A 16295-nucleotide genomic window follows, 5' to 3' on the forward strand; every position below is an offset into this window, starting at 1 on the left:
TCCAGTTTTTTTTTTTTAATCAGGTGAAAACTCAATAAAACGAGTCTCAGATATTCAAAAACATTGCTCTGCTATTACCATGTATTCTGTTTGTACTGCCCTGCTTCCAGGGGGGTAACTGCTTGGTGGGTGTCGTGCTCTACCTCTGGAGGTAGCAGTCGAGATGTAGCAAGTACGCAAGTTTACATTTCAGTAATATGTGTAGCCGACTGTATTTTTACATAAAGTGTAGTAAGTGTGGCTCTAAGACGCTGCAGGTCCAGTCCCGTTCCTTCCTTAGCCATACTGCATGCAGCTTCCTGTGTTCCAGTGCCAGGCCTGTGAGAGCCCGAGGATCACAGCAGAGCTATGAATTCGCTGAAATCCACCAGCCCTGATTGTGGACCCGGGGTTTCCGCTGACACTCTTGAGTCTTCAAATGGTGCCATCAGATCAAACACTCTGTCTCAGATGCTAAACAATCAGGCCTCCATAAGGCGAGGGGAGGAAAGGGCTTTCTTCAGCCCTTTAATCATCCAAGCAAGATGCTTCCTCGTTGACTGGTTGCAGCTCCCAAGGAGGAAGATGGCCAGCTGTTAAACCACTACTGTAGTTCACCTAATTTGTCACTATTTCAGTATAATATGTCCTCGGGAACAGAGATGTGAAGGGATGTATATTCATCTTGGCATTGGTCCTCTTTTTACTGGTTTGAGTGATGCCAGTCACAGTAAGTCCTGTTATTGCGACAGGCAGATACAATAGTAGTGTTGGACCAAAACCAGCCGTCGAGCCATTTAAAACCATACAAAACAGCCATATGGATTTACTCACAATTAATCTGGAAGATGTAGATGTGGCGTTTTTTAAAAAGGGTCCTTTAAAGCTATCAGGGTTTCTTTATTGCAACTTAAAGCCTGAATCTCGGGCATTGAGTCAAATGGCAGGGAATATGGCATGATGGGACTGCTGACGTTTTTCACAGAGCAGTTTTCGACAAGGCCTACTTTTGAAAGCTCTTTCTTCTGTAATAGAGCTGTTCCTGCCTCACATTTTGGATGGATAATAGTGGCCTGGTCTCTGTTCTACACCACAATGAGTGCAGAAGGAAAATTATGACCTGAACTTTTGTATGGTTATTGCCTAGACCTAAGTGCAGTCATTTGAGCCCCAGAAACAAAATGCATTTTTGAGGCGTTGCCTGCTCTTTTATGGAAGAACATATAATCATAGTTTTGATACTCACAGTGGTTGTCTAATTTTAGTCTGATATTTTACAACAGATTCTGTTTCTGCCAGTCGCACCAGAGACACAGGCTGCGACTTGAATCCATGAACTTGTTCCAAGACAGAATTCTCAAATGTGCAGACATTAGCAAAATCTCCCCTTTGCCCAGCATTCTTGCGGTACCAAATCTATGGTACGTTATACTTTCATCTTTAAATTAAAAAAAGTCCTCAAAACGTTGTAACCGAACAGGCGGCGCTTTCCCCCCTCTTCATAAACTACCTTAAAAATAACTTTTAACAAATGTGCAGCAGATGAAAGCTTCAATGGGCAATTTGCTGCAATATTCAGCATTAGAGACTGGTTCCTGTAGTGAAGACAAGGCCAGGCAGCCTGTCCCGTCAGTCACATGAGGGTTTGATGTCAGTGTGTGCTTGTTACACAGCCAGCAAAGTGTTCTGAAAACTTTATCGAAGAGGGGTTTGTGTTCCCATGACTTGACTGCGACACGCAATGTTTGATACACCTTAATTATGGAATTGAGGTCATAATCAAAGAGCCACAGAGATCCCCAAGGGGAAACTGGCTGTGGAGCAGAGATCTGGAATAGAAGCTCACTTCAAAGCACTTGTTTTGGGGCTGTTGAGGCTACCATGGCCTTGCTCGTCTCCTGCTCAGACATAATGAGCAGTAGTAAGACGGGCTGTCGCCATGTCTCCACACCGTGGGTGTATCCAGTGTCTGGGACTTCTTTCACACTCGGTTCTGTGTTACCCCCCTGTGGCCTGCCCTTTGACCTCGCTGAACTCATAGCAAACAGTGACCCTCACAGCGGCTGACCCACCTTCAGACGCCATGGGAGACCAGAACACAAGTGCAGACTCTATCTTATGACCAGCTGACATGGATGGAGCTCTGCCTCACAGACCTCCATTACTGTTACAGCAGATGACAAATGCTTAGTGTCTGACAGTAAACTGTATATCTACCACTGGCGGTGGTGATTCATAGTCTCAATGACCTTGCTGTGAAATGAGTGACTATTTTCATTTCAGGGACGATGACTGTGGCATCACACTGACATGCTGATTGAACGCAGGGCATAAGCTGCATGACTCTACAAAGCACACACTTTGTTTGGAATTCACAGAATTGATAAGAATGTGCTCCTTATCACATGCAACTGGTGAGTCTGTGCTTATGTTTGGAGAAATTGTATGAAAGATGTCAAAGAGAGCTGGGGTGTCAGCAGGGCCAGTGAGATACACAAGGGAACGACCCTGCCATTGGTTGATCACGTCTTGGGAGGGCAGGAGATATCTCCATCAGTTTAGTTGACAGGTCTGGACGTTGCCCATAAAGACTGTAGGGACTTGGCACATTTCCAATGAGGATTTACCCTAGTGTTTTACCCAAAAGGCGCAGACTTTTCTGTTTCCATCTACGTGGGCCAGCAACCGTGTCTCACTTGGCCATGGCTCCAGCAGATCTGCTCTGACTTGGAGCCATGACAAAGCAACAGTCTTCTTGAATGATGCAGAGGTTGTTGATTCTGCTCACCACAAGTTTTTAGTGTCACAGTCCTGATGGAAACAGAATAACTAGAGGTTACGTTAACATAAAACACTGACGACACCCTGGTGTGGGGCTAACTCTAGATGGAAAGCACCATATGAGTCCCTGTGGTTGCCAGTGACATTCTTTCTTCTAAAGCCACACTAGGCTGATGGAGAGGCATCTCTATCAGAAGATCAAAGGACACAACAAGGTCTCCTCCCTCCCTTTGTTCTCTGAACAGTGTATTGTCTCCTGACCTGGCCACAGAGGTCAGCCTGGGGTCAGAGGCTAATGAACTGCCTCTAGAGATGGAGAGAAAGGAACAGATCTATCAGGGACAGTTTGTTCGGGATCGCTAGTTCACCCACCAGGTTTTTGAGGCCTGGTGGGTGAGCTAGCTGGAGTCTCCACTCCATTGTCTGTCGCTCTCTCCTTAAACCCTGAACCATGACCCCATAGCCCTCTAATTAAAAAAATAATATATTTAACCTTTATTTAACTAGGCAAGTCAGTTAAGAACAAATTCTTATTTACAACGACGGCCTACCAAAAAGCAAAAGGCCTCCTGCGGGGACGGGGGCCTGAGATTAAAAATAAGTGCAATATAAATATAGGACAAAACACACATCACAACAAGAGAGACAATACAACACTACATAAAGAGAGACCTAAGACAACAACATAGCAAGGCAGTAACACATGACAACACAGCATGGTAGCAACACAACATGACAACAACATGGTAGCAACTAATCAGGGTGAGTATCTAGACCAGGATCTCTTAGTCCTGTGGCCTGCAGGTCTTCAGCCTTTCCAGAACCAGATGCTCTATAATCTGTTAGAATGACTGAGTTGGTTCCCGTAGATAATCTTGTTGAACCTGGAGATGGTTTGAGCTCGCAAGCAAACACATGATCATGAGTGAACTAATAATAGATCTGTAAAACAATGCTCAACCTCCAGATTTTGCACAACCAAAAAGCAAGCCAATCCAGTATAGTACTATAAACCATGAACTGAAGATGCACCATGGAGGCACTTCCCTCCAGGCTTAAGTGAATAGTTTCTAGGTTAACCAGTAGCACGGTGTTTGTTCTAAAAATATCCTGAACGTATGTTGATTTATTTTCTGTCTTGTGTTTTTGCAGAGTTGTTGGGCTCCACGAAGAGACTGAACGTCAACTACCAGGATGGAGATGGGTAAGTGTGTGATGATAATAACACTGTCCTAAAGAACTGACTGACAACCTATGTAAAAGAAAAATACATAAAATAAAATATGGCCTACCAATAAGCTACTCTTTCTGTATCTGTAAAACAGTAGTTCTACTGTGTAGCTTCTACATACAAGTGCTGGGATTTTAAAGCTCAATGCGTCTTGTCTTGTGATAAACACTCTGCGTTAGTTTGCCAAGGGTTGAATCATGGCCTTCTGCTAAGTCAGCCAAAGCAGACTAACTGGTAATTGTGTCTGGAGGAGAAGCGGAGGTGTCACTGCTGAAAACGCTCATTTAATTGTTGTTTTTACTACTGCTTCTTGCCCAAAAGCAGACGCACCACAGTCTACTAACCCCCCAGTTACCCTGTCTGCCAGTGGAAATGCTGACTGTAAAAATGTTCCCCTCTCGCTTATTAGCATAGGTCTAGTTTCTCATCTATTTTTCTCTTTGTGGAGGGACTTGGATCCCATATGAAAGTTCTCACTATCTCAGTTTCCTCTCTTTTTCCCTTCTCACAGGGTGGTGTGTTTTCATCGCAGATATTTTTGTCGGCTGCTAAAGCCATACTAATTTTCACAATTGCTCTCAGTAGCTGATAGAATAGCACATTGATGACATTGGTGAGATCCCTTGGTGCAGCGTGGCTTTTTAAAGAGTCGCTCAGCTCCCTGTAGAATATGAACTAGTCAAAAAGTAGATCATGCAAACTCTGGCAAAGTCTACAGTTAGACTGTCTGAGTTCAGATTGAGTCCGATAGGCTTAGCACACCCGAGATATCCAAATATAACTACCTCTTATAGCGCTCCCACATCCATCCAAACAGCCTTCCCCCTCTACAGACACTACTGGTGCCCCTTCACTCAGCCTAAATAAACAGAGTAACAAAAGTGGAGAGAAGAGCCAAGACAACAGTGGGAGACCTTTAGATAAGCCGTGCCTCTGAGATGGCTGTAAAATGGTCCAGAGAGCAGGACAGTGGCGCACCATATATCAGAGCCTATGTCGTCGTCCCCCCCCCCCAGGCCCCAGGCTCTGGCCATGGTTTACTGCTTGTTATGCATCTTCTCCAACCCCCCCCCCCCCCTCTCTCTTTGTCAGCTCTCAGGGGCCAGGGGGGGCAGGGAATTCAGAGGCGGAGCCTGAGGGGGCCGGGGTCAGGGGTGGAGTTTGTCTGGCGTAGAGGGCGGGACTGTGGCCGATTTAGATGGGAGTGTTTACAAAAGCTGCCACACAACTCAATGCAGTGATGACAGCTGCCGCGCCCGGGAATTATATACTAGTGCACCAGAGAGGAAAAACATGGCTGGAAACAGAGTTGCAGGCTTGATGATGATGATACACTACATGACCAAAAGTATGTGGACACCTGCTCATTGAACATTTCATTCCAAAATCATGGGCATTAGTATGGAGTTGGTCCCCTCCTTTGCTGCTGTAACAGCCCCCACTCTTCTGGGAAGGCTTTCCACTAGATGTTGGAACATTGCTGCGGGGACTTGCTTCCATTCAGCGACAAGCATTAGTGAGGTCGGACACTAATGTTGGGCGATTAGGTCTGCCTCGCAGACAACGTTCCAATTCATCCCAAAGGTGTTCAATGGGGTTGAAGTCAGGGCTCTGTGCAGGCCAGTCAAGTTCTTCCACATCGATCTTGACAAACCATTTCTATATGGACCTCGCTTTGTGTACGGGGCCATTGTCATACTGAAACAGGAAAGGGCCTTCCCCAAACTGTTACCCCAAAGTTGGAAGCACAGAATCGTCTAGAATGTCATTGTATGCTCTAGCGTTAAGACTTCACTACACTGGAACTAGGGGGCCTAGCACGAACCATGAAAAACATCCCCAGACCATTATTCCTCCTCCACCAAACTTTACAGTTGGCACTATGCATTCGGGCAGGTAGCGTTCTTCTGGCATCCGCAAAACCCAGATTGATCTGTCGTACTGTGAGCTGGTGAAGCGTGATTCATCCCTCCAGGGAATGCGTTTCCACTACTCCGGAGTCCAATGGCGGTGAGCTTTACACTACTCCAGCCGATGCTTGGCATTGCGCTTGGTGATCTTAGGCTTGTGTGCGGCTGCTCAGCCATGAAGCTTTCCGATGAACAGTTCTTGTACTGACATTGCTTCCAGAGGCAGTTTGAAACTATGTAGTGAGTGTTGCAACCGAGGACAGGCAATTTTTACTCGCTATGGGCTTCAGCACTCGGCGTTCCTGTTCTGTGAGCTTGTGTGACCTGCCTCTTCGCGGCTGAGCTGTTTTGCTCCTAAACGTTTCCACTTCACAGTAACAGCACTTACCGTTGACCGGGGCAGCTTTAGTAGGGCAGAAATCTGACGAACGGACTTGTTGGTAAGGTGGCATCCTATGACAGTTCCACGTTGAAAGTCACTGAGCTCTTCAGTACGGCCATTCTACTGCCAATGTTTGTCTATAGAGATTGCATGGCTGTGTGCTCGATTTATACACCTGTCAGCAATGGGTGTGGCTGAAATAGCCCAATCCACTAATTTGAAGGTTTCCACATACATTTGTATATACTGTATAGTGTATGTGGGGCTCAACATTAGCATGTCGGAAGAGTGTTCATTTGTGTCTTGCTGCTGCTGTGTGTTGCTCAGGCTGCGTGCGCGCGCGCGCGTGTGTGTGTGCTGCTCGGTTCTAATGGCCCCCGTGGGGACATGGAATTTCAAGTGGGGGGAAAGGTCTTTCATTATTCATCAGTGCTGTTGGCACTGCTCTGCTTTTCTCTCTAGCGTTAAACACAGACTATACTACTGTCGGAACCCGACCGCTCATTTTATCACTACAGCTCAGTCTCATATCCTATAGCTTAGTCTAGCGCTCCATTAGTAGGCCATACGCTATCATGTTGAAGCACAGCACACAACAATTATGTTTACAACAGTAATCACTCATGTATATTGTGGGCTGTTTGTTTTTCTAGAACACTTTGTTGGGCAATCATGGAAAGTGTTCAGTCTGTCTTGGCAGTAGTGAGGGTATGTAGTACTATGAATGTTGTTCAGGTGAAGACCTGTATGAGAGGATGATGAAAGGTTCTTACTCATCCCTTACTGTAGGCGTGGACATGGTTGATATACACTCAGTGGCCAGTTTATTAGGTTCACACATCTAGTACCGGGTTGGACCCCCCTTTACCTCCAGAACACCCTGAATTCTTCAGGGCATAGAATCATTGCTCAATTGGTATCAAGGGACCTAACGTATACCAGGAAAACATTCCCCACACCATTACACCACCGCCACCAGCATGTACCGTTGACATCAGGCAGGATGGGGCCGTGGACCCATACTGTTTATGCTAAATCTGGACTCTGTCATCAGCATGACGCAATAGGAACTGGGATTCGTCGGACCAGGCGATGTTTTGTGTTGGTGAAGGCGTGCCCACTGGAGCCGCGTCGTCTTGTTTTTAGCTGATAGAAGTGGAACCCTCTGGTCGTCTGCTGCAATAGCCCATCCGTGACAAGGGCCGAAGAGTTGTGTATTTCTGAGATGCTGTTCTGCACACCATTGTTGTACTGCGCCGCTATTTGCCTCTTTATGGCCGCCTGTTGGCTTGCACAATTCTTTCCATTTTCGCCCAATGCTGCTGACTGGATGTTTTTTGTTTGTCTCACCATTCTCTGTAAACCCTAGACACTGTTGTGTGAAAAGCCCAGGAGGGTGGCTGTTTCTGAGATACTGGAACCGGCTTGCCTGGCACCGACGATCATACCACACTCAGTCGCATAGGTCACTTTTACCCGTTCTAACGTTTAATCGAGCAGTAACTGAATTCCTTGGTGCCTGTCTGCCTGCTTTATTAAGTAATCCACGGCCACGTGACTCACTTTCTGTAGGAGATACCCATTTTCGTGAGCGGGGTGGTGTACCTAATAAACTGGCCAACTGGTCAGCTCACGCAACTGCTATTAAGGTGTGTGAGGCTGTGAGAGAGTGCTTGCCACCCATTCATCCCATTTCCGTAGACTTTATTTGCCCTCTCCGTTTATGTGTATGTGCTAGCATGCATGAGAGAAAGAGATTGTGTGTGTGTGTGTGTGTGTGTGTGTGTGTGTGTGTGTGTGTGTGTGTGTGTGTGTGTGTGTGTGTGTGTGTGTGTGTGTGTGTGTGTGTGTGTGTGTGTGTGTGTGTGTGTGTGTGTGTGTGTGTGTGTCAGAGAAAGGCATGCTGAACAAACACTGGTGCTGTAATATATAAAAGGGTCTCTTTTCTGCAACCCTGTGAGACAAATTAGTATTTGAGTCTCCATGAACTTTTCCAGCTTTTGGTCTGTGTTTGGGGTGCAGTTTCCATGGAGAGCAGCACTGGAATGGCCTGGGCTGAATGGCTGTGCCTGTCTGTGGGGGACTGGTTGGATCCCTGGCCTGTGTGTCTGTGTGTCCACAGAGGGCAGTACTGCCAGGACCCGTCAACACACCCCTGTCATCTGAAGCAATGGAGGGAAAGAACCAACCCTGGCAGGAGAGGACTATACACTACTAACTCTCCCTCTGAGAGCTGGACAGAAAGCCTGCTCTGTTTCCAAACTACCATAGAAGCTGACATCCATGCCATGTTAGAAGTGTATGTCAACACAGCTCCCTGCGGGAGGAAGGTGTGTGTGTGTGTGTGTGTGTGTGTGTGTGTGTGTGTGTGTGTGTGTGTGTGTGTGTGTGTGTGTGTGTGTGTGTGTGTGTGTGTGTGTGTGTGTGTGTGTGAGAAAGACTGTGTATTTAAGAGAATGAAACAGCGTGTCTGAACCTGCGCTCGTAAAAACTCCCTGTAAATGTTTTCATTCAGACGGCTTGTACTGTCATATAAAATCCATTGACCTATAAAGGAACATAGGAAAGATACCAAAGGCATCCAAAAAAAGACCTCACCATTGAAATGTAGCTAAAAGTGATGTCATAGTTCCCGTGTTTCCAAGCCATTTCATTGGCTCTACTACTATACTACACAGAGCTATAGGGCCCACCTGCATTGATGCTGTGCCTAGATGACCAAGGCCAGGCCACTCTGTTTGCTGAAATGATTAGCACACAGCCCAGACTGGAAGGAAGTTATTAGCCTCTGACCTCCCAGTCAGGCAGTCAGTCAAATAGACAGAGAGATACTAGACTGGCCAGGTCACCTTGGGGAATGTGACACTATCAGCAGGAATGTCATTTGACAGGATGGTGCCTTGGCTCTGAGAGGCTGTAACTCTCTCACTGTCCCTGGTCTTGCTGGGGAGGTTGTGTGTGTGTGCGCGTGCGTGCGTGAGCGTGCGTGCGTGTGAGCATGCATGTGTGTTTGCTTGCTTGTGTGTGTCTGTCTGTCTGTCTTGTCTGTCTGTCTGTGTGAGCCTGTGCGTGTTTGCTTGCTTGTGTGTGAGCGGGTCTGTGTCTGTCTCTGTGTGTGCGTGCGTGCGTGCGTGCGTGCGTGCGTGCGTGCGTGCGTGCGTGCGTGTTTGTTTGAGGTGGGTGATATACTATCCCAGTGCATTCCAGTCTGCAGGGATGACAGCACTCCAACCTGGTACTAAGGGGCCTGATTGGAGACAGGTCAGACCCTCTCCATCTCCCTCCGTAAATATCTCCCTCCTCTCTCATCCTCTCTCTGTCTCTCCCTCTCTCTCTTTCTTTCATTGGAGTGGTGTGCTAGAGTGATGCTGTAAGAGATGTCCCTGTTCTCTTCTAGAGAGGGGGAGGGGGAGAGACGGCGGGGTTGACAGGAGGAGAGACCTGCGTGCTTTGAACACAGAGCCTTTTCAAGGGCCTTTCTCTCTTCTGGACTCTCACGTCCTGCCAGGGGGAGAACAGGAGAGAGAATTGAAGGGAAGGACAGAGGAGGGATTGTGTACCTCCGGCCTCTCACCTCCCTCTCTCCCTTTCCTGACGTCCCTCTTTCATGGCTGGGCCCTGTGTAAAGCCCCTGGCCCGAGTGACTTAATACATCCCCACCCCATGGCCCAAATAAACGCTGCTGCATTAGGGAAGGAAACCGAGCTCTACCTCAGAGGATAGAGGCAGGATTCACTGGGTTAAGTGGCCCTAAGGCAGGCCTAATGAGACCAACGTCACACGGGGTTCATCTAGGTTTAGAGAGATCTCAACTGAAGGTTCACGAAAGAGAGAGAGGGTGTGTGTGTATACTCTGCTTGGAGTGTGACTCTCACAGAGGTGTGAAGTGTTTTCAGAAGCACTTAGGAAATCAAGTGATTTGGGACGCGGTTCACCAACACTTCTGTACTCAATATTACAACATGAAAAACGGTTCGGTACTCAAATGTTGTTACTTTTGGTTCTATCAAATGTGTCTCACGTTTGGAAATGAACTAAATGTATTGAACTTAATAGAGTTATCATAACACATGACCAGAATGCATCAGGATTCGTATTCCCTGCAATTTTCTGAAGAGGCAACGACACAGGAATGCCCCTGTCTGTGTGCGGTGTGCGTATGTCTATCACTTTGTGTAACCATTATGGATGCTAATGATAACCGTCTGGTAGATGGAAAGCTTTTCCCAGTAGCCTATGCCTACCTGGCAGAATCATGATTATTTGCATCAATTCAGTGGCCAATAGTTTTGCAAACTCCATCAAACATGTGCTACAGAAACACCACTAACCAAACAACAGTGCTAAGCGTCTGCACTTGAATTAAAGGCTATCTACACTAAAACATATTAACGTCTTACATTTTTCCCCAGACTTCAAATGTAATCCTCTGATGTGGTTTAGTCATTTTTGTGGATTTAGAACATCCAATGTAGTTTTTTATCTTTTAAAAAGCCGAACAAACTGGGAAAAACCACATTCTCTCTGCTTTTTTTGCCGTTATCGTTTTGGTATAGAGTGTGTTTTTTATTTAACCTTTTATTTAACTAGGCAAGTCAGTTAAAAGCAAATTCTTATTTACAATGACGGCCTACCCCGGCCAAATCCGGACGATGCTGGGCCAATTGTGCGCCGCCTTATGGGACTCCCAATCACGGCCGGATGTGGTACAGCCTGGAATTGAACCACTGAGATGCAGTGCCTTAGACCACTGCACCACTTGTGATACTAAACCTGGTATCAGTATCCAAGTCAAAATTCTTGTATCGTGACAGCACTTGTGCTCATCCCTAGTCTGGGCCTCAGCAGCTGGTATTATTCACACAAAATATCAGTTTCTTTCCCTGCATGTCTAGTCTCCCCTACTTGTGCTCTTTCTTCAGACTCTCTTTGTGTGAGGAAGCCCTGGAGTGCAGCTCACGGTAACTCCATTATAATATGCTGACATAATGGTAAGATCAGTCTATGATACTCTATTAAATTAATTAAGAAGCCTCCAGGTAAGCCGTATTTAGTATCGCATCATCAAACTTGATACCTTTCTATTTGCGTTGTCATATGTGTAAAATACCTCCGTCTTTACAGTAGGCCTTTGTCTTTACTCTGTTGTCCCTCCATAGACTTTGGACTGGAGCAAACATGTTTCCTATCCACCAATAGACAGACATGGTTTATTTAGATTTTAGAAGCTGTCCTAATAACTAGGCTGTTTGCAGAGATGCTCCTCACACATGCATTTTGATGATTTTATCACCTCTCAGTCAGGCTGCTGGATTGAACAGAGGGATTAGACTCTCTCTTCCTCCCCCTCCTCTATCTCTCTCTCCTTCCCCCTCGCTCTCTTTCATTCTATTCCATTACTCATAGAGATGATCCTGGCCCTGTTGGTTACTGTAGCCAGACACAGCAGAACCCCCCAGCCTCCCTTCATATTACACAACTCCCTCTGGTAGAGAGACAGGAAGTGCTACATGCCCACTGAGGCACCACTTATTCCAAAACACCCTGTAGAGCTATAGTACAGACTGTCTCTCGCTAGTACGGGCCGTCTCTCTCTAGTACCGACCGTCTCTCTCTAGTACCGACTGTCTCTCTCTAGTACGGGCCGTCTCTCTCTAGTACCGACCGTCTCTCTCTAGTACCGACTGTCTCTCGCTATAGTACGGTCGGTCTCTCTCTAGTACCGACTGTCTCTCTCTAGTACCGACTGTCTCTCTCTAGTACCGACCGTCTCTCTCTAGTACCGACCGTCTCTCTCTAGTACCGACTGTCTCTCTCTAGTACCGACTGTCTCTCTCTAGTACCGACTGTCTCTCTCTAGTACCGACTGTCTCTTTCTAGTACCGACTGTCTCTCTCTAGTACCGACCGTCTCTCTCTAGTACCGACTGTCTCTCTCTAGTACCGACTGTCTCTCTCTAGTACCGACTGTCTCTTTCTAGTACCGACTGTCTCTCTCTAGTACCGACCGTCTCTCTAGTACCGACCGTCTCTCTCTAGTACCGACTGTCTCTCTCTAGTACCGACCGGCTCTCTCTAGTACCGACCGTCTCTCTCTAGTACCGACCGTCTCTCTCTAGTACGGACTCTCTCTCTAGTACTAGCTGTCTCTCTAGAGTGCAGGCCGTCTCTCGTGTCTCTGATCTGGTTATTTATGGTTAGGTGCTGTACAGTATATTATGTTCTGGCAGCTTCCTCCCTCTCTCTCCATGTGGATGGTGGTGGCTGCAGGCTGTGGCTGCGGCCTGGACCTGCGTGTGTGTGTGAGATGGGAGATTTACATCTGTGGTGTTTGGACTTGACGGTGGTGCTGGAGGCAGGATTGTTACTCACCAGCCTGATGAGTTGAGTCGTTCTTCCCCTCTGAGCTGAGTCACCTCTAGAGGCCACACTTTGTGTTGGCATGCCCCGACAACACACACACGTCATGGCACTCATAAAACATGATGGTGGGGGTGCCAAATCCTCCCTCCCACAGTTTGGGGGCTTTAATTTTTTATTTACTACCCCCATACCCCCCCTCCCTTTCTCCCCAAAACAGATAAAGCTGAACAACAAAGAGAGAAAAGGGGAGGAGGGGGGAGAGACTGTCTGGATGAGGATGGGGGGAGTCTGGTCTTGATTGAGCCAAAGCCTCCAGATCCATTATCTTTCCTGTTATTCATGTCTCCTGGTGTCTAGTGAATCCTAGACTACTGGCTGGCTGGCTTCTACACTACAGTACAGCCCAATAACACAGCCCTCAGCCCACAGCCCAGAGCAGGGTTCTGGATAAGCCTGGTTTTGCTTTATATTGTGGCCTCTTTCTACATATTGAAGAGGTTGTTTTCCATTCACTTTACCATCAGATCACATGCAGACTTTAATTGAATCGTCATCAGTGAGAGGATGAGTGTGTGACTAACAGCCCAGGACTGTGGTGTGTTATTGGGCTAATGGAAGAGTACTGGCTCTCTGTCTGTCTCTGTCTCTCTGTCTCTGTCTCTCTGTCTCTTTCTCAATGTCTCTCTCTCTCTCTCTCAATGTCTCTCTCTGTCTCTCTCTCTCAATGTCTCTCTCTGTCTCTCTCTCTCTCTCTCATTGTCTCTCTGTCTCTCTCTCTCAATGTCTCTCTGTCTCTCTCTCTCAATGTCTCTCTCTGTCGCTCTCTCAATGTCTCTCTCTGTCTCTCTCTCAATGTCTCTCTCTGTCTATCAATGTCACTCTCTCTCTGTCTCTCTCTCTCTGTCTGTCTCTCTCGGTCTCTCTCTGTCTCTCTCTCACTCAATGTCTCTCTCTCTGTCTCTCTCTCTCTCAATGTCTCTCTCTCTGTCTCTCTCTCTCTCAATGTCTCTCTCTCTGTCTCTCTCTCTCTCTGTCTCTCTCTCTCTCAATGTCTCTCTCTCTGTCTCTCTCTCTCTCTGTCTGTCTCTCTCGGTCTCTCTCTGTCTCTCTCTGTCTCTCTCTCTCTCAATGTCTCTCTCTCTGTCTCTCTCTCTCTCTGTCTCTCTCTCTCTCAATGTCTCTCTCTCTGTCTCTCTCTCGGTCTCTCTCTGTCTCTTTCGGTCTCTCTCTGTCTCTCTCTGTCTCTCTCTCTCTCAATGTCTCTCTCTCTCTCTGTCTTTCTCTCTCTCTGTCTCTCTCTCACAAGCAATCCCATTAGCCTCTAAGCCTCCCCATTGCCAAACAATCCCAATGCCCTCTCAATTGTGTCTTTCACTCAACTATACTATGTCTGTACTGAACTATCTCTCCAAACGTCATCTTCCCATTTCCTCTTCTCCGTTGTCTTTGTGCCTCTGTGCTATATCCCTCTGTCATCTTTTTGTATGTTGTTGTCTTCAGGTTCTCAGCTCTCCACCATGCTGCTCTGACCGGAACTACAGACCTGCTGTCTGTGCTGCTGGAGGCCCAGGCCACTGTGGATATCAAGGACAGGAACGGTGAGACACAGCACTATTTATCACCTGCTCTCAGATCAGCTAGCAAAACAGCTAACACAGGTCTCAGTGAGATCATCTGTCAGCACAGACATTATCTCTGATGTTTTCTATCAGTGGCACACATTGTCTTGAGATTTCATGTTAGCTGGTACATACAGATCTCAGACCAGTTAACAACATGTGCCTCAGTACAAACAGACTCGCCTTTAATTCATATTATCTGTGATGTTTTTATTAGTGACGCACACATTGTCTTGTGATTCTACTGTATATCAGCTGGTACATTCTATTAGTTCCATCTGTGGAACACATTGTGATTTTAATATCAGCTTTCAGATGGATAACCCAAAAATGTCTACTGTACTTCTGTCCGTCACTCACTGTCTGTCTGTCTTGTGTTTGTTTATATGTGTATTGTAAAGTGCCTTGCAAAAGTATTCACCCCCTTGGCGTTTTTTCTATTTTGTTGCATTACAACCTGTAATTTAAATAGATTTTTATTTGGATTTCATGTAATGGACACACAAAATAGTCCAAATTGGTGAAGTGAAATGAATAAAATAACTTGTTTCACAAAATAAAAAAATAAAAAAACGGAAAAGTGGTGCGTGAATATTTATTCACCCCCTTTGCTATGAAGCCCCTAAATAAGATCTGGTGCAACCAATTACCTTCAGAAGTCACATAATTAGTTAGATTGCACACAGGTGGACTTTATTTAAGTGTCACATGATCTGTCACACAATCTCAGTATATATACACCTGTTCTGAAAGGCCCCAGAGTCTGCAACACCACTAAGCAAGGGGCACCACCAACCAAGCGGCACCATGAAGACCAAGGAGCCCTCCAAACAGGTCAGGGACAAAGTTGTGGAGAAGTACAGATCAGGGTTGGGTTATAAAAAATATCAGAAACTTTGAACATCCCACGGGCACTATTAAATCCATTATTAAAAAATGGAAAGAATATGGCACCACAACAAACCTGCGAAGAGAGAACCGCCCACCAAAACTCACGGACCAGGCAAGGTGGGCATTAATCAGAGAGGCAACAAAGAGACCAAAGATAACCCTGAAGGAGCTGCAAAGCTCCACAGCGGGGATTGGAGTATCTGTTCAAAGGACGACTTTAAGCCATATACTCCACAGAGTTGGGCTTTACGGAAGAGTAGCCAGAAAAAAGCCATTGCTTGAAGAAATAAATAAGCAAACACATTTGGTGTTCGCCAAAAGGCATGTGGGAGACTCCCCAAATATATGGAAGAAGGTACTCTGGTCAGATGAGACTAAAATTGAGCTTTTTGGCCATCAAGGAAAACGCTATGTCTGGCGCAAACCCAACACCTCTCATCACCCGGAGAATACCATCCCCACAGTGAAGCATGGTGGTGGCAGCATCATGCTGTGGGGATGTTTTTCATCGGCAGGAACTGGGAAACTGGTCAGAATTGAAGGATGATGGGTGGCGCTAAATACAGGGAAATTCTTGAAGGAAACCTGTTTGTCTTCCAGAGATTTGAGACTGGGATGGAGGTTCACCTTCCAGCGGGACAATGACCCTAAGCATACTGCTAAAGCAACACTCGAGTGGTTAAAGGGGAAACATTTAAATGTCTTGGAATGGCCTAATCAAAGCCCAGACCTCAATCCAATTGAGAATCTGTGGTATGACTTAAAGATTGCTGTACACCAGCGGAACCCTTCCAAGGAGCTGGAGCAGTTTTGCCTTGAAGAATGGGCAAAAATCCCAGTGGCTAGATGTGCCAAGCTTATAGAGACATACCCCAAGAGACTTGCAGCTGTAATTGCTGCAAAAGGTGGCTCTACAAAGTATTGACTTTGGGGGGGTGAATAGTTATGCACGCTCAAGTTTTCTGTTATTTTTGTCTCATTTCTTGTTTGTTTCACAATAAAACTATTTTGCATCTTCAACGTGGTAGGCATGTTGTGTAAATCAAATGATACAAACCTGCCAAAAATCCATTTTAATTCCAGGTTATAAGGCAACAAAACAGGAAAAATGCCAAGGTGGGTGAATACTTTCGCACGCCA

At 46.4% G+C, this 16295-nt stretch overlaps 1 protein-coding gene across 1 annotated transcript in view; it reads left to right on the top strand.

Moving 5' to 3' along the window:
* LOC120039310 (caskin-2-like) overlaps positions 1-16295 on the top strand; it is an 85234-nt gene that overhangs the window by 39132 nt on the left and 29807 nt on the right. Inside the window, exons 4-5 of the mRNA XM_038984768.1 lie at positions 3913-3964; positions 14146-14243. Coding sequence (XP_038840696.1) covers positions 3913-3964; positions 14146-14243 — 150 coding nt within the window. The remainder of the gene's footprint in view (positions 1-3912; positions 3965-14145; positions 14244-16295) is intronic.

The sequence above is a fragment of the Salvelinus namaycush genome, chromosome 3 (assembly GCF_016432855.1).
Source record: "Salvelinus namaycush isolate Seneca chromosome 3, SaNama_1.0, whole genome shotgun sequence".
Lineage (NCBI taxonomy): Eukaryota > Metazoa > Chordata > Actinopteri > Salmoniformes > Salmonidae > Salvelinus > Salvelinus namaycush.